The sequence below is a fragment of the Bombus pascuorum genome, chromosome 5 (assembly GCF_905332965.1).
Source record: "Bombus pascuorum chromosome 5, iyBomPasc1.1, whole genome shotgun sequence".
Classification (NCBI taxonomy): Eukaryota; Metazoa; Arthropoda; class Insecta; order Hymenoptera; family Apidae; genus Bombus; species Bombus pascuorum.
Genome location: NC_083492.1, coordinates 13,699,934 through 13,719,588, shown reverse-complemented (window position 1 = coordinate 13,719,588; position 19,655 = coordinate 13,699,934). Strand labels below are relative to the sequence as shown.

Sequence of the window (19,655 nt, the reverse complement as noted above, 5' to 3'; positions counted from 1 at the left end):
TAAAATAATTTTTATTATATAATGAAGGGAATGTATGAGAATATAATTCATATTAAATTTATTTTTGTAGTACTTAATGTAAGTCATTTTTTACAGTATTTATATGCACAGAGTTTATTATAAGTATATACACTTTAATCTGTATTGAACTACATGTACTTAAATTATTGAAAAATGTAAAAAAAATGTATATTTTGAAATTGGTAATAATTATTTGGTTAAAATTGTGTTTTTAAAATCATTTTACTTTTACCCGAATTATACCTTCACCTCGCAGAACTTTTATACATACTTCGTTACCTTGTAAAATGGAATTCTTTAATTCATCTTCTAGTAATATTGCCATATGATTCATAAACGATCCATTTCTTTTTGTATCATAATCATGATTTAACGTCAATCTGACTTTGTACCAGCATACCAAAGCATTTGGTAATAATTTATTATTAGTTGCACTTATTTTTCCAAAATTTATCACACGTTCAGCAACTTCATTTTCTCTTATTTCTATCAATACATTTATATCGGATAAAGCTTCATATAAATACAAACTCGAATTCAAGTCAAAAATTTGATTTATCTGTAATATTGTATATAATATCATAGGGAAAAATTTGTAATTATATTGTCTTATTATAACATTTTATATTTTACCTTAAATTTGTTAATGTATTGTGCAATACCATAAGAAGTTGTATTATTAAAAGTATTATGTGTTTCCTGTAAAGGAGTATTATAAGGTAATTCGGTATTAATTTTTACATATGAATACACAAATTATCTTAACATGCTGACAGCCAACATATTAAACAGATCTCTTAAATATACCTTTTCACAATTTGGTGTATTAAATGCAAACGTTGATATATCTTGCAAATTTTTATCTTCTACATAAACCATATTTGGCAAATCATCTGAAAATACAAGCTGACCTACAAAAAATATCTGTTCTGGCAACAAAATGCCATTTGGTTTAAGTAAACATCTGTAAAAGTATCAAAATTTTTATTCTGTTATAAACAAAATGTAATTACACAGCTTTTGAATATATTCTTACCGAAAAAATTCATAATTATATTCCTCACTATAATCTTTCAATTCTCCTTTAATGTCAAAATCATGAATAAATATAGTATCTAAAGAATCGGAAATATGATTATACTTTGATATGATACATAATTTATCCTTGAAACCATTTTGTTCTGCTATTTGTTTGATAAATTGTTGAAACGCTATATTTTCATTTTTGTAATATAAAATATTGCTATGCTTATTTTCCTTTAGTAATATTAATCCATAAATAGGAAATGGGGAAGTATCTAAAATACTGTGTATTTCTTTGTTAGTGAATGATTTGCTAACCTCGGTAAGTAATTTTATGTACTCTACATCATTTAAAAATGTTATGACTTCTTTTGGTAAACGGTACAAAAATTTATGATCATAGTTATCACATTGAGAATTATTTGATGAATATGAGCATTTAAGTTTTCCTTTCAACATTTCTCCCTTAATTGCAACTGCATCACCTTTCTGTAATGATTTTGGTATTGTAGGAAAAATGGCAACTTGCCAACATGATTTTTTTTCTGAAGTGTCTATTGTTATTTCCTCATCAAGGTGTAACTTAAACCATGTTATTAAACCGTCTATAGTACCACTACGTTTACACGTTATATCTATAATATTTTTTATTCCATCTGTATTAAATTGTTGTAAGTCTGACAAGTCATTGAAATTGATAGTGAAAAACGCTGTGGGTTCTACTATGTAATTAACTTCCACATTTTTTAAATTTTCTGTGTCATAATATTCCTCATCCAATAATACAGACACATTATCAAAATTTAGAGGACAAAAGTGTTTTATTTTATCAAACATCACAGCTGATTTGTTTCTTATATATTCACATTCAACAGCAGCTATGTAAAGTGTAGCTCCCATTGGTATTACTATGCCATTCTTATCCAAAACATTTGAATGTACGCTCATCATGGATGGTATCACATGTTCTCCAAATAAACCAGCATCAAAGGTTTCTGTAACTACTAATTTTACTCTAAAAGATTAGGAATGAAATTAAAGCTTTTTTGTTGGTTTAATTATATAATTATTATTATTATGGCAGAACTAACCTTTCTGCAATATCTGTAGGGATTACAAGGTCCGAAGAAAGTTTTGGTAATAATATTATGTCTCTGGCATTGTTAGTTTCAAATACTTTCTCTGCAATTTTTAACATCACTGGTGAACATTCACAGGCATAAATTTTTTTAGCACCTGCATTCTGTGCATATAAACTTAATAACCCTGTACCAGTTCCTACATCTAATACAGTATCATATCCTTGAGAAATTCTCTTGCGAATTACACACTCAAATGCCATGTTTCTCTGCTTGTCATTTAACATTGGAAAATGCCATCTATCTACAGCCATGCTATATGCATTTTCCAAGTTCCTTTCTGCTGGTAAAAAATTAGGATTCGCTTGCAGGGCTCTCTTTAAGTATTTTATTGCCTCTATTGGATCATTATTCCTTTAACAATATAGTTTTTTTCCTCATTATAAGGAATTTTAGCGGTCATGATATCTGTCATGTCAAAAAATTAATTTTAAATTGACTGATAATACATTAGTTCAAGCAATGAGTTAAATTACCTTAAGAGATGCGCTGCGAAATTATTTAACATACGAGGATTGTTTGGATAAATATCTAATGAATGTTTGTAACATAAAGCAACATCTGCAAATCTATTCTCACCTGCTAACTGTATTCCCCATTGACCTTAAATAAAAACATTTTAAAATTTTTAGGCTTTAAAAAGTACTGTTGATAAAATAACAACATACAGAGAACATCAACAAATGCTTCTTCAATTTCTAATCTTTTTGGAGAACATAGCTCTGCAACAACCGTATAATATGCATATGCTTTTCCTACGTTCCCAGTTCTATTATGATCGTAGGCTTTTTGTAGTGACTTCTCAACTATTTCGTTTAATTCTCTCTGCATTTTTAATATTTAATAGTATATGATATCTTCCTTATATTTATCATGAGGAAGTATACCCTTGTTTACTATTTAAAATTAACCGAAAGTAGTTATTTATTGTTAGGAACATAACCACATATATACACCACGAAGAAATATAAAATTAATAAAGACTCTTTTTAACTGTAATATTTTCCGCTAAATTGAAGGTTTCCTATTTACGCCAATCATCATGCAAAAACAACTTAATACTATTTATCTCAGAACACTATTTACTGCTATAATGTCATAGATAAGAAGAAACTTATATAGATGTTGATCTTTGAGATTTTAAGAATTATACCATAGATAAAGTATAGAATAGATCTACCACCTAATGAGGCTTTTGTACTGGATTATTATGATCATTGTTTATATCATTTTCTTTACTCATTGAATACGAAATACAAAAGAAGAAGGGTGTAATTAAAATTATATATGGATGGAAGTTAGTTGTTTCAAAAATAATACGGGAAGGTGATATAGTAGTCAGAAAACTGTATTAAAATACAAGATGTTTCAAAACAAAAGGAAAATTTAAATACTATCGACGTTTTTATGGGTATGTAAAATATTTAAAGTACAGTTTGGATAGTTTCGAAAGAGAAATAACTACTTGAAAAGAAAACCTTCCTTACTTCTATTAGAGTAATATCTATCTATTAGAGTAATCTATCAGTATTTTTATGCAAAGAAGCATCTGTATTTTTCTATTGCATTTTGCGCGGATATTAAAATGAATATTAAAATTACAAATATTTAAATCTAGATTGTTAATTAACCTTAAATCTAGAAAAATTTAAGAATTTCTATGTATGTTTGTATATAGAATTTTTCTTGGAATCTATAAAAGTTTCTATTTTCAGTAGAATTTCTGTAGAAAAACTTGATTAAATATTAACAATTAAATATTAACAATTAAATATTATTTCTATCCAGAATGTAACTAAATAAACGATTCTTTAACTATCTTGCACAATTTGTTTTTTAATGTGTTATACCGTATTTTATTCATTAATACAAACAATTTCTGTGAGAAATACAATGTAGCAAATTCATAGCAAGTACAAATTAATCAGATATTCATTCGTCGCTCTATCCATAGAGGATCCGAATGATTATTATGAAAGTAATAAAGCCGACGCGTTCGCGAGTAGAATAAGCCGAATTTCTGGATTTCATTTCATTTCGTCTCATCCACTGGCAAATAGAATGATTGGGCTTGCACGGGCAGCGAATACAAATCAGAATACGTTTCGATCATTTGCGAACTAGATGCACGTCTATCTGTTTACATGCATAATACGATACGGTTGCTTATAGAATACGAATATATTTTCGCGGTATATGTATATATATTTACTACATTTATTTGGAAATTCAGACTTCCTTGTTAGATATATAATAAGTTAAATATATACTTAATCTAATATACTTGTTATATTTATATTTTTATTAAATATTGATATTATGAACAGACATATATACCAATCAACATTCTAATTTTCATCTGCTATTTATACCTATCAAATTCACAATTCTAATGTATGTTTATAAATAGGTATGTACATAGTCTTTTAAATCACAATCGTCGCCTGCCTCTTACAATCTAGCTAAGCTCTCTTATCGATGCTCGTAAAGAACGGAAAATCAGCGATAAGGTACGCGATTCGGAGTGGATTCGGGTCGCGCGTGCGGCAACGCGCCCACGCGTGTTCCCTCTGAATTGGTCAGGCGCGAGGCTACGCGATGATCGCTGATTTATGCCGTATTGTGCTCTTAAACTCCTCAGTTATATATAAACGCGTCGCTTCTAGCCGCGACAATGCACCGGGCCCGGACTGGTCCTGATTTCTTTTCACTTGGACCGGCCACTCGCGTATTTTGTTGGCGCAACAATCGTCTTTGCTCGGCCCGTTCGCGCCGCGCGCAGAAATCTTGCCACACCGTGGAGAATCGCAATCGCGACGCCAGATTTTGAGGGTTGCTGCCATAACCTGAAAAGATATCTATGTATCTACTTGTATGTATATAGGGTGTTAATTTTAAATCGGACATCTAAATTGCTTCCGTTATTAAAGGTAAGAGGAAATGACCAACGAGTATTTAGTAAATGATTTCAAGGAATGCATTTGATAATTTATCGTACGAAAGACAAGGAAAGAGGCAAAATATTATCTCCATGTCCATGTTTTTCTTGTCTTTCATATAGAAATTCAATAAAATTAAACTAATCATATCTAGATACAAATACCTTAATACGTTTCGACACATTTTTCTGGAGAATAGATATAAATTATAAATTAGAGTTATTGCATTAATTATTACAATTATTACAATAATTATTTATTTCAATATTAATTACGTTTATGTATATATATCTATAATTTATAAAATATTCTATAGAATGTAAGGAGAGAATTCATCTCGCAACAATATTCCCAATTACAAATTTTACAAATTAACAAAATCTCGAAAAATTCTTCCTCCAATTCGTCCCGTAGCTCCAAGCTTTAATATCTCCTTGAGAAAAAGAAACACCAACAAAATTTCGTCGTTTGATCGCGGAAAAAAGTGAGGCTCGCGATCGCGCGTGGGCGGACTTTTATAGCGGTTGATTGCTTGATTTATAATCTCAGGCCGGCTCCTCGGAGGTAGACCGCAATCATAAAGGGATTGCAAGACGTTTGTGCTAATATCCGTGGATTTTTGCGTAGTTTGGGCGTGGAGGAATGGGAGGGATGCTCGCGGCGATCAAACTTTGATTAAGAGCGCCGCCATATCAGATGCCTAATTACGGACAAAAACTAGGGGACATTGCCTACCGTAAACACGCCCCCGTCGTTAAGGCAGAGCCTTGAAATTTACTTCGCCATTCTCAGACCATCTTCCTACCCTTATAACCTGGACTTTCGGCTAATCAGAGATCGCGAATTTTACGGTCGATGATGGGATCGTTAAGAGAGCGCTGGAATGGCCGCTTTTATAACACGTGCTTCGTTCTCATCAACTAAGTCACGGAAGCTGCCATTTGCAACGTCAAAACTTTGAAAAAGAAACGAGAAAGGGAAATATTTGTTACGATACTTGCTGGATTCGTCTCGATATCCGCTAAAAGATAGTTGTAAAAATGTTACAGGTTTATCCATAAAAAAGTGATGGTGACTGGAAACTTCGAGAAAAAGAGAATCAACAAAAAATTTATTTTAACCATCTTAAAGCTCCCTTTGTTATACCAAATTGCAAAATTTTCTATCGGCTAGCTAACAAGAGACTAATCTAAGCTGATCAATGTAATAATGATGTAAACCTCCGTTTGCGAAGGTGAAGATTTTGTTTTTAAATTTTAGTTTCTGATATATATATACATTTAAATTAATTTGATCTGAGGAATGACGGATGTATTTCGATCTGATCGATAGGATTTGCGAACTACGTACACCCTGTTTAAGATAAGCAAATGTCCAGATACTTTTGAACAGTAGTACCTATACATAATACTGTAACGTCAAACAACTTTATAATCGCGCAGTAATCTCATCTAAACGTTCGAATACTTTTCATCTGGTTGCGTTAGCACCGTGTTCGTGACCGTTTGACACGCCACACACGTTGACCCGTTAAGCAGGGACGCGCGAGCCGCAATAAATCGCTTAATCGCAAAGCGGCCTGTGTCGAAGTCTGAATCGGGTTAGCTAGAAATCTATCATTTTTCGAGAGGCGTGGCGAAGCGTTCGTTTAAGGTCAGAATCTATCGATCGGAGCTGTGGCGAGCATGGACCACCGCTGAGAACGCTGGCGAACAATCTGCCAGTCACCTTTGGGTGATCTTAGCACATTCGTCAACTTCATAACCCTGTTGCTGGTCGAGAGACCAGGCTCGATCTGGGATGAGGGTATCGCACACGTTCACACGCGCCGTCAGTTTTAACCCCTTTGACTTTGACTTTATCATTTCTTTAAGTATCGTTGCGATAAACGTTAAAAATTTGATTCACCTCAATCTCAATCTTCAATTTAAGTTTAAGTACTTAGGAGGTACTTAGAGGATACTAGAGGAAGTACTTAGGTAGGATCATTTGAGTTGGAATTATACATGAGTTAACCTGAAGTACATTATTTGCTTCGTAATTCGACAAATTACGCATAGTACAATAATGAATTAAAAGGAAATTTTGACTTAGTTTCTTTCTTTTGTTGTACTTTACGTAAAATACGTAGCTAGTTGCTTTTAATATCCTAACTCGATCGGATATCTTTGTCGTCTATGTGTGGATCAAATTGTAAGAATCCAAGCTATGCTCGGAAGAAGGAATTGGAAGGTGGCTGATACAAGTGCTGTCATCGAAAGATTCGACCGGAAGGAATACATCGTCGATCGACGATCGGCTCATTGGTGGTCCAATATTGTCGGTCGTTCGATATCGTTGCATCGAAGATCTTAATCGTTTATTTACGTCGGTGAATGTACTCGCTCGTATCTACCTGTCGTTTCATGCATTGTGCGTGACTTTGGCTTTGCCGCGAGATGCGTCACGATGTTACAAGTCGATTTTATTTCCTGCTTGTCGTCCCATTACATAATAACTCGATGCCATCGGACGTCTCGATCATAGATTATCAGCAATCGATAGACATCTACACCGACAACCGTTCTCTCTTCTTCTTCTCCTCTCTCCCTTCTTCTTTTTCTTCTTCTTCTAGGAGTGATCGAATCGCGAAAAGTATCGTTTGGCTTCACCGCCATTGATCCTTTCTGCGGAATGTAACGTTCATTTCCGTTCGCTGGTGCTTGCCTTGCGATAGCGAGTTCAGGTTAGGCGTCAATAGAAATATCGCGTCACGTTATACACAATACATACAATATACAGGAAACTTTTGTATGTTATATTATACGTGTTATATAAAACATTTTGAAATTTCATTAGCACTGTAACGAGAAGACCACGGAATATTTATACATTCGGTACAAAACCTGCATAAAACGCGCTGTAACATGCAAAAATATATAAAATATTAAAAGTGTAGCAGTGGTTGTTAACATTGTTATCCCAAAAGTTTCTTTCGTTTTATAAGGAAATAATAGGTAGATCATACATAATTACATAATATACATAATATACATAATATATATAATATACATAATTCAATAAAATAATATAAAACAAAAAATGTCGTGTATCTATTATTTCCTTATAAAACGAAAGAAACTTTTCGGACAACCTAATATTAAGTCAAAACGATTTTTTTTTTATTGTTTTGATTCTTTTTTCTATTAAGAAAAATATAAATGTACGTCAATATCTGTAGCTTAGTAGTTACGACCGTCATGATCATGTTACCGAGATTTGAAACCGATCTGGAAACATGGAACTTTAGCTTCGTTTCAGTAGTTTGCATTAACATATCGCGATAAACACGGTGCGCAAAGAACGAGCGTGCTGGTTCCATTCTTTCGTTTCCTCCACCTCTGTTGTGGTAGCATTAATCTTAAACCCACGTCAGTAATAATCATGCGTCTTATATCCTTCGCGTGAAACGAACCGACCGACGCGACGTAACGATTGCCTGCCTTCCCAGAAACGAAAACTTCCTTTGAGTGATGAACGTGTCAAGTAGGTATATCCATACGTACATCGATTTGAACGCAAAGGATGTACATGTGTGAAGTAGAGGGAAGCGATTAATAATTTTGGTCTTAGGAAAACTGTAATTGGAAAGCCGCTAAAAATTCTGCTTACGAGCTCTTCAGCTTTCAATCGGATAACGGAATCGAATCTTTTCTAAATTTATCTAGAAAATTTATTAGCGTTTGGATTATGTAAATCATAGTTACCGAACATTTATATAGTAATAGCTGTTTTATTATCAGAAAATTAGTTAGTGAAACGATTGATTCTCGAAGCGTCGACTAATAGAAAATTTGGAGCTGATTTTTTGGTATTTTTGCGTGCATCTACAGATTTGTAGTGGTTTCCACATGGTAGGACGGAAGGGAATGAACAAAACTCTAGTCTTATAGATGTCCGATTGTATTACAGCTGTAACTATATCGCTTAATCCTCCCATGGGAGTGGTCATGCGATCGGCACAACGGTACCAATGTAATCCCGTAAAAATGTAAATTTAGCGCTGCCCCGAAGCACGCATCGCGTCGCTGTTTGCAGCGTTTGATCGTGTGCGTGGCGTCCGATGCGTCGAATCGTAGATACAGAGCGTAGTTAGAACGCATTACAACACGCATGTAATGCGCTACCCACGGGCAAATATTCACAGATGCGAGCCGGGAAAATTCGGCTTTGCTCTCGCGCCGGCTACGGCTAACAGGATTTATCTGCATTCGCGTGTGCGTAGCGTCCCAACGTCCCTTTCTCTCTGTTCCGACTCTTCTTCTCTTCGTGTGTGCCAATGGAGCAAAGTACATATGTATGCATGCGCGTATGTAAGCACAGCCGGTATATAAGCGAGAGAAAGAGAAGGAGAGACGAGTTAGACTAACTAACGGACTACCAGTTCATTAGAGATCGCTAAACTTTAGGGTGCACCGAAAAGGGTGAGGATTTCGTTATCGTCGCCCTGTGCGTAGTTTTATGCCAGCCCGTATCCCGATGCTAATAAAAATCAGTCCGGAGATTCTTTCGGGTTTTTCACGCGATATACGTGAAAACGGACAAAGAGACTTTCTGTGAATGAAGATCAGAGAATCATCGTCAATTTGTATAGTAATTTTCAACCGTTAGTTTGGCTATTGATTTTTAGTTATTTAACCATTCAACCGTCAATGTGTCATTCGATATATCGTAGCGTTGAGTCAATTTCTCGTCGCTAGATTCGAAATCTTACTCGAATTTTATCTTCTCTGTATTATGCTGCAAATTCTTCTATCCCTTCTGGTGGTTGCAGTGGATTGCGGGTTAATCCTCGAGTAATGTACTCGAGTGAAAAGAATTAACCAAAGGGACGTCGAACGATCAAGAGTCACTCTCTTTTTGTACACGCCACCCTATTCTCCCGTTTTATAAGACACAGGGTGAATCGTGGCGGCTGGTAGCACATGTCGCGTTCTATCGCGTGCTTAACACCCCATGCGCAACAATTGATACGTTCGAAACGTTCGGAGGGGTGCAATTTGAAATCCTCGGTATATTTTAGTTCAATCAGAGAAGGAGAGGAACAATCAATATTTAGTAAAAATTAAAACGAATCTTACACTATCAATTTCATTAAGATAAATTGACGATCCAATATATATCGGTTCTAAAAAAAATGACGTTACCTTGGAAAAGCATGTTTTTCAACGCGTAGTGATGCAATTTTTAATCTTTTTATTTCACGAATTAGTTTTTTTTTTTATTTTATTTTGGTTATTTTACAATTTGTCCTTGCGGACATTTGGTAAACTGTTATATCTTGTTGGCGAAGAAAAAAAAATATAAATAAAAAATAATATAGCATGTGGGCGGCTACCCCCAGCGGGGTGCCAGCTTCGTTTTTTTACTATGTTATATCTTTTATGTTTCACGAATTAGTAAACACGAAGTGAAATAGCGTATTTTTACTTTCTAATGAACAAATTATTTGATTACTTTTATTAAAATGAGAAGTATATTAAAATACCATCAAATATCGTGTTTTATTTATGGCAGTTTTGTCAGGACTAGCAATCTGAATTACAAAGAAAGTAGTCTCATCGTTTTTGGATCAGGCCACGTAGTAAATGACAGAAAAATTGATATTTCAATTGTACAAACAGCAGAAGATATCTATCAAAAATTCGCTTCGAAATATTCAAATATTCCTTTAATTTATTATTTCTCTTCGTACAGTACAGACAAATAAACGAACAAATAATACATTACTCATGTATATCGTTTATTAAATAGATTTTATATAAAACTATAAGATCATTCACGTTCTTTCAAAGTGTTGAAGTAACTACTTCAAGAAAAGCTATACATCTTTATTTATGTATATCCGTGACCTATTACGCAGAAAATAGAATTTAGTGAAACAAAAATATTTTAAATAAGGAGAGGTCCATATTATTGTATCCTCGAATGTACATTATGTTTTGGGTTACAAGGTCCAGGAATAAAGAAACTAATAAACAGATTTCTATTTATGTTCCTTGTGGCCTTCAGCTAAAGCTATAAGGTTAACTTTTTTGGTAATATCCTTTTGGTATAATGTGCTCCCTATCGATTCTATTGTATTGTAACACTAAGAGAGTAAGGATCTGGATCAGCATAAACTTATACTTATACATTATACTTATACCTTTATTTATTTAAATATATATTTCTATTACAAATTCATCCACTCGTTCTCCAATCAGTCAACCTCAACACAAAGAAACGAAAACGAACTTACTTTACACCTAATACTTACCAACGATACATTAGTGAGACGAAGCAAGAGAAGGAAAAAAAAAGGATCCTGTGGGCGCGTAATAGGACGTTAATCAAGGAACGATCGGTAGAAAACATCAAAGGAACAGCGTCGGTGGAATTGAAAATTGCATGCAAATCATAAGGAAAGAAGGAGTTTATTTCTTCCTTTATCTTGGCGGGCTCCCTTCATTTCCGATCGCTTCCTTCCTTCCTGTCAAACCATGTAGCCGCAAATTAGCCGCAACGTCCAAAAGAAAGCTAAAAGAGGGTTGTACCCGCCACCAGCCATTTCCATTCGTAGCCCCATGCCATGTCTTGCGATCGGTAATCCTCTCTTCTTCTATCTGCTTTCGCTATAGCTCTGGAAACTCGTGATCGACCGACCGTATCAACTGGCATTTTTCCACCGCGATAATTATCATCCCCCACGATCATTTCCATCAATTTACATCATAATCGCTTTTTCTTCTCCACTTGCCTCGTCTCGTGTTCGAAACATCTTTATATTTTATCCTATTTTAATAGCAGTTATCTTGCAAACTTAGATTCGTTGTTACAACTTATGGAATTTTTTAAACAGTCAATAAAACTTACGATTTTTAAAAAAACCCTGGAGATAGGAAAGCTACCGAATTTGTGTTCCTTTGACTGGACAAACGCCGAAATCGCGATCCGTGTCGCGCATTGTTTTTTGCTAGACTGCAGGAACAAAGGAGGTAGGCAGGCCATTGCGTAGGTGCGTGGAAGCGTCGTGTTCGCTAACAGGATTACGAAAGGGTGACTGTGTAGGGGCTGCTACGCAGAGGGGTGCCGACAAGTGGACCGAATAATGTTGCACGGTACAGGAAGGTGCAAAGCTGGGACGCATTCCAAATCGGAGGACGTATTTGGAATATTTTCTCCAATTCTATTATCTACGGTTTACATCTACTGTTCTGTCTAAAAAGAGTTGCATTTTAAAAAATTTAATTTGACTCTTTTCTATTTGATACTTGTAGATTAATTAGTATTAGATAATTTGGTCAATAACTTCAAACTATCAAAATAATTAAAACGATCAATCTATAGAAACTTTATACAATTTTACAATGGCATTTATTTTGTCTCGCATTATATAATTTTTCATGTTAATTTCCTTAATATATACCTGTAAGTTTCATACCTTAGTCATCGATAGTCTCAACAAATGAAGTATATGATTATCAACTCAATAAACTATCGTAGGCTTAATCGAATCATTTTCTCGTTCTTGATATTTTTTTAAACGACGTTTCCTTATTCTGTTGTTCTCATAATGTGTCTCATAATATACAATAAGTTTGACCATTCTGTGCAAAGGTGAAGATTGAATTTTAAAATGTTAAAGCTTAGGTGATTCAAATAACTCTACTACAGGCTACTACACATGAATTATTCTTCATAAACAAAACAAATAGTGTATTGCGTCAAATACGCTATTAGGAAACACCTAAGTTGACAATACTTCAACCTCCACAATGTCATTCTCTTCGAACCGTTTTTGAATCATCGATTATGTATACTAAACGGGCAGAAACGAGGCGCGGAAAGAAAGGTGAGCTTTTTCAATGAAAACAGACCGCCTACTTGGTCCCTTCGCATACATACATTACATATGTCAGCTCGTTCCGAGTCGTAATAATCGGCCGACAGAATTTACTAACAGAATCGAGTCTCGTTGGCCCTTTGAGCGTGGCGTAATGCGATTCGCAAATCGACCACCGTGCCGATCACTGAAATTATTGTTCCAGAAATTAGGGGTTTGCAGCCCGTTCTTCCCCTCCTCTCTTGATAACCCGCCTGCGCGGTATGTAGCCACCGAATCGACCAATGAGGAGCGAACCACGGGGGTGCATAATATTTAGCTAGTGTACTCTCTGTACGCTCGTAATATCTGCATGCAGATTTTCCACTCGAATTCCGTACAACTTCTTTTTCGCTTATACTTTCTTGGATTTCGTTTACATTGGAATTTTGTATGTGGATAACGTATTATTGATATGTTTGTTGGAATTATTAATATACAATAGCGAGCGCTACAGTGGCAGCAAATAGTATTATCACACACGCTTATTTCCTAATGAAGCGTGTGGAGGATGGTTGGTTGTGTTGTTGTTTAGATGACGAAATAATTCGAAGTTAAAATCGTCAAGTATATTTTAAAATAATAAATAAATAAATAAATACAGACAAACATAAATACACAATACTAACGGATTCGCTAAAGACAGTGTACAAATCGCCAATAAGATCGTTAACTTATAAAATTGGTATTGATTTGCACGACTGACTGACTTCTGGAGAACATGGTCGTCTATCTATACTGGTCGTGGGAGTACCGGAAAATTCAAATTCGTCTTCGTTTGACTGTTGCACGTAGCGGTGACATTGTTTTACCCGGAGTTTATTTATTATTACATTATGTGTATCCTAACGATATTGATACTCCGAGGTAAAACAACAACATGATTCGAATTGTCCTCTAGCTCATGTGCCGCTACAAGCGTCTTATTATAAGATTCTACGTTTCATATAATTGTGCAATTGATCACTGTACCTGTCAATTACTCGAAATTAGAATTTGAAATTCGTCCTAGTAAAAGAGGTGTAGCTTTAAATCCTAAGGAAAAGATCTCGATGTTTTCTCACTAATATCGTGTGAGGTGGATAGGTCGTGATAGGTACTGAAAAAGTACTAAGGTATAATTGACAGTGAATTTATTTATAACATTCGTATTTACACTTCGTATGGGCATCCGCGGTTGCGCTAACGGTTCCTGGTTCGCGACTACAAATTCGGTTTTCGGGCGGCGCGATACAGTGTCGGTTGACGGTGTATGCGAAGCGAGTTCGGACGATGATTGCCCACGATGCGTTGCGGAGCTCTATCCAATTATTAACTGAACTCTTCCTCACGATGATGCTACAGAGGAAAACTATAACGGGGTTTGTCTGAGGATACAAGATCGTCGGATTCATCGAGGAGAGCCTTGGTTCGGAAAGTGAAGGAAATGGATGTTGCTCATAATTGGTTAATTTGTTTGGTGGTTGAAGAAGGATGCTAAGCACCCTTGAGAGAAAGTTGCTAGTGTACCCGGAGTTGCTAGTGCTAAACATTGTACACGAGAAGAACAGACTTCCGTGGTCGGTGATGGGTTTAGGGACTTTTAGGACGAAGGTTATTTGTTTCTTCGGAGAATCCTACCTAGCAAATCCTAAGATTTATAACGGGTCCTTAGGCTAGCTGAAAATATTCTAACAGGATGTATTGACATCTGGTAATAATCTTGTCTAGGGTCTTTGTGTAGCGAGCCATCAGACAGAAACTGTTAGAAAGTTTACTGTCGAGTGTCGTTACACGTACTTTAATGCGATCTTACATTATTAACAAACTTCTATTCGTTAATAGCTTGTAAGGAACTAAAATCAGGAAAGAGAAATATTTTCAAGAACTGTGATTGTATCGCGAGAAAGTAAGATACTCGTTGTTTGTCGATATATTCTTCTGTTCTGATACAAGTTAGCTATATTCGAAACACGTGCCAACCCTGTAGATTCGCGCTGCCGACAAACTTGGGATTTTAGGATTCGCGATTTCGTCGAGATAAAACAGGGGGAGAGATTCTGCGAAGATATATAACTCGTACAATAGTTGACGTTTCTTTTGTAGGTATACGTATAGTATGAGGCTACAGATAGTTTCAAAGGTGTATCATAGAAAGACAACGAGAAAAGTTAAATAATTGAATTAGTTACACTTAGATTTTTATTACGAAAGAAAAGTTAAAATTTTATAACTATAGACCATATACTACAATAGCATCGATTATAGTCGACGTTCAAGTAATTTATTTAATACTAATTACTTGATACCTGTAATTATTGTTTTGATTCTATGCTTAATTACGTATTAAAAATACACTTGTTTCGAAGAAAACTTGGAAAAATCAGCTTCTGGTACATCTATTAATTTCTTCCATGTTTGTGCTTACATTTTTGTTTAATTCTTTTTTTACGTAAACTGAATATCCGCGGCGAGCTCCTCTATATAGAGGAAGCATACCTACTCACAGTCATGTTCGCCGTAAAGAGTCAAAGAATAAAGGTTCATTCTCATTGTTTATTCCAAAGCAACTGTAAAATCACCTTGTATTATTAAAAAAAAAAAACACGTTTAATATTTCGTTTAATATGGTACAGTAGTTTCTTAATGAAAAATTAAAATATAAAATTTATCGTAACACTTTTTACCAAGCGAAACAGAAATTCTTGCTACCAATTCGTAATAAAAAAGAAAGAATTATAATGAAAAATAGTTGAACGTCGTGTTTTTGAATCGACCTCTACGCATGTGTATCGCAAGCAGTCCGGGGTTTAGCGACACAGGAAGGGCCAGGAAGATCGAGGGCGGAGCACGGACGTAGAAGAATGAAATGATCGAGTTATGCCTGATTGCCGCTTGTTGTTCCAGCTCGATAAACCGGACCCAAGCCATCCGAATTCACCTTGTTCTCCCCAATTTTATCAGTCCGCCCTCCGCAGTGTAATCATCTTCCGTGGCGACGTTCGACCCTCTCCAATGAAACCAGCAGGGAGATTCCACACTTTTTCAGTTATCCATCGTTCAACCTACAAGTCCTCCTTGTCGCGTTTACGCCACGTGAACGTCGCGAAATCGCGAAGTCAGCACCAGGACCTCTAACGTATAATCGGATTCGCCACGATTACGTCGGCTTCTGTATACGCCATAGCGTTCCACGATCCTTTGAGGATGATGAAGGAACACGATACCGAGTTATATGGAACGCTTTGATGTTCTACGGAAGATGGTGACGTGGATGACTTAAGGTCTTAACGGAACTTGCTTCATGTAGATTGTAACAAATATTTGTATCTCGTTATAACGCGTGGTGATGATCTTGCGAAAGGATTTTAAGATGTTAAGAATTTAGGAATCCGCGCACTTTGGAATTTAGCAATCTGGCAATTATGAGATTTGAAAATTTGGCAAATTGGGAATTCAGGAATTTGGAAATTCGTGAATAGGAAAATTTTGTTTCTTAGGAATTTAGCAATTTAAAAATCATTATAAGAATATTGTAATTTTCGAATGTTGAGATTGCGGAGTTGTCCAATCTTAGGATTCTGAAATTTCGAAACGTTAGAATTTGTAACTTACTAAATTCCTAAACTCTTAAGTTTGTATTTTACTAAGTATTTTATATACTTCTGGATCTTTAAACTTCTCGTAAATACATAAAAGTCCATGGTCTAATTATCAACTAACTGAGCTGCTTATTCTCTATCAAAATAAAACTCGATTAAAAATCAATACACGACAGATAAGTGTAGCTTGACCAAAGGTCGTCCCCTTAAGGGATGAAAAATATGATCGCCACTTGTTGGTTCGTATCGACGTCCACGGGGGGTATTTTTGAGACCTCGCTTACCTTGCTGTTGTCAACGACGTTTAATTCACCGTGTAACCGTACGCGAGATCGAGTTAACGTTAAGATCAAATTGGATTTGGCGCCGGCGCTGGCCCGACTAAAACTTAGTCATCCGGCAGGACCCTCCTAATCCATTTATGTTCCTTCGTCCTGGCTGCTCCATCGTCTCCTACGTACCCATTGAAATAAAGAAAGCCGTCCAGAACAAAGGGAAAAACGAATCGTCGCAAGGAGAAACGAGACGGTGTGCTAGTTTCCATTTAACTTCTCGTTCCAAATGAAAGACGATCAATGTGGTATGAGAAAAGTAGTTTGAGCGTATATTGGAGGCCATCATGATGAATTTTCTGCGCGTTGCATTTGCAATTATTTATTCAGATGCAAAAGTTTTCAAAGATTTCCACTTATTCGATTTTGATTCAATATTGATTAAATATAAATTTTATTAAATATTGAGCGAATATTAATTTGTCGATATTGGACTATTCTAATTTATTCTACTTCTTAGATCAAAAAAAAAAAAAAAAAAAAAGAAAAGAAAATTGCGAATTTAGAAATATAGTTCTCTAATCTACACGCAAACAGGTCGAAGAGGAAGAGAGCGACACGGAGTTTGTTAGCAGGAGGTCTTCGCTTTTTTGTAGGTGCGCCGTTTGTCGACGACACGGGTAAACTTTCAGAGAGTTTCGCGGCGATTCGCGGGGCGTTGCGAAGGCGGCTTGCAGCGGCGGACACGCCCAGCGTCGCGACGCTTTTATCGATCAACGGCCGTACGCACGCCAACGGCCATTTTACTTTTCCACGGATGGATACGTGAAAATTCACCGGGACCTCTGTTACCATTGAAAACACGAACGGAGGGAGAGGAGTGGCCGTGATGCGAACGCGTCAACGACGCGACGCTGTTCTCGCGGATTTTGCCCTGAAACGCGAAATTGTCGAGACGACCCTTTGCTTGGAAGTTTAAGTAGATTTTGATAATTGCGACATTCAGACGGTATATTGACTCCGTAAAATGACAAGTATCGTGTTTTATGAACAAGCGATGAACTCTCTAATCAATAATCCTTAAATTTATAATATTCGATCCATTCGTTTCTGCGTGAAGATATAGAGATATCCGGATCCTAAAGATTTAGGAGTTTTCGAATTTTTGCATCTTGAAATCTCACGTTTCTCAGATCTTCGAATCTTCGAGCCTCGGAATCTTGAAATCTTCAATTTTTGAAATTCCCACTTCTCCGTTTAATTTCCTATTTTATGAAAGATTTGTACAAAACCTACTCTGTTCAGAATAAAATGGCATCATTCACCGTCATCGGATTCACGAACCAGCGATTAACCGTCCAATTAATGAAACTTAACGCGTAATCTTCGTTCCATTCGTTTCTTGCACTTTTTTAATTTTCTTTTCCTCGTTTTGCTTTGAGAATCGTCGGTCGGTTGGATCGAGTCGGTAGGTACGCGAAACCGGCTTATAGGCTCGTATATCTCTCTATAGGGCCTTATCATATTTATGGGAGCCGGTGGAAGCGTGCGACATGGAAACCGCATCTGTCGGCATGCATATTTTTAAATACCAATTCACCATACACGGTTCCACGGCCGACACGATTTCTTTCTTCTTCAACGCCATTACGCCACTCTCTGTGCTACTTCGTTTATTTATTTCGCAAAGATCTGCGGGGGAGAGAAGAAATGTCGCGAAATGTTGACGACTCAATTCGAAAACGAAGGTGAAGCGCGTCGGCGGTGGTGATTTAATTGTCATTCGCTAGATTATTCTTCAAAAATCTTACTGGAAGTAAGCGTTACTGTTCAGGTTGAGTATTGCTATCAGCTTAGTGATCTTGGATTCGAAAGGAAGAGAAGATAAAGCGTGAATGTTAAATTGGAGGAAAGAGGATTCATGAAACGCTAGCGTGGGCAGCTATCTTAGGCGTATAATCAGTGTTATAAATGTTTTCACTGAATATTGAAGCTTATTAATGTAATGGGCTGTTACATATATAATAATTGATAATTTGTTTTATATATTAGGTCGCCCGAAAAGTTTCTTTCGTTTTATAAGGAAATAATGGATACACAACATTTTTCGTTTTATATTATTTCATCGAATTACGTATGATCCACTTTCTTCCATCAAGATAAAGATTACAACGTTTGACAGATTAGGTTTCATGTTTGTATAAAGATGTGTCTATAAAAAAAAATCACCTTTCGGACAACCTAATATATATATAATTCACTGTTTAAATTTGCAAAATAATGTTTACATTTGTTTTAAATTTTATCAATGTATCCAACCGTGCTGGTCGAATCTCGTCACAGTGCTGATGAAATTTCAAAATGTTTATTATAACGCACACATAATATGTCATAAATGGAGCCGCCAAGTGTTCCAATACTTTGGTACTTTAGAACAAAACTCCCGATTTTTTTATCTACTCAAAATCCAGTGTACCCCGGTACGTGATGATATGTAAACAGAGGAAGGTTCTCTCGTCGAGATGTAACCGATTACACGGGATTTTTCCGCCCGTATTACACGCGCAGGTCGAACATCGTTCGTAGCTGTGGACGGAACGAAATGAAACGCGATGTTCGTTGATTCGAAAGGAATAATCGGATTAAAGGCTGAATACTGGCTGCCACGGGGTGCAGTTCATTGTGAACGTTGACTTGAGAGGGATGAAACCGAACGTAGCTATGTGGAATACGGGCGGTTCCTTTCTCCTACGACAATCGATGCCCGAGCCAAGCTT

General features: G+C 35.9%; 1 protein-coding gene across 3 annotated transcripts; it reads right to left on the bottom strand.

The window, feature by feature from the left end:
* Window positions 1-8: 8 nt before the first annotated feature.
* LOC132907452 (protein arginine N-methyltransferase 9-like) lies at window positions 9-3,208 on the bottom strand. 3 transcript variants are annotated; one of them, XM_060960574.1, is made up of 7 exons: window positions 2,852-3,208; window positions 2,660-2,786; window positions 2,136-2,537; window positions 1,058-2,059; window positions 829-985; window positions 655-720; window positions 9-580 (listed from the first exon to the last, which is right to left on the bottom strand). In XM_060960574.1, exons 1-7 carry the CDS (start codon window positions 3,012-3,014, stop codon window positions 239-241), a joined length of 2,259 nt encoding a protein of 752 aa, XP_060816557.1. In that variant the 5' UTR covers window positions 3,015-3,208; the 3' UTR covers window positions 9-238. The 3 variants fall into 3 exon arrangements, with proteins under 3 accessions (XP_060816557.1, XP_060816558.1, XP_060816559.1); XM_060960575.1 differs by having other exon boundaries at window positions 2,763-2,786; window positions 2,852-2,990; XM_060960576.1 differs by lacking the exon at window positions 2,852-3,208 and having other exon boundaries at window positions 2,136-2,591.
* Between the last annotated feature and the right edge of the window lie 16,447 nt (window positions 3,209-19,655).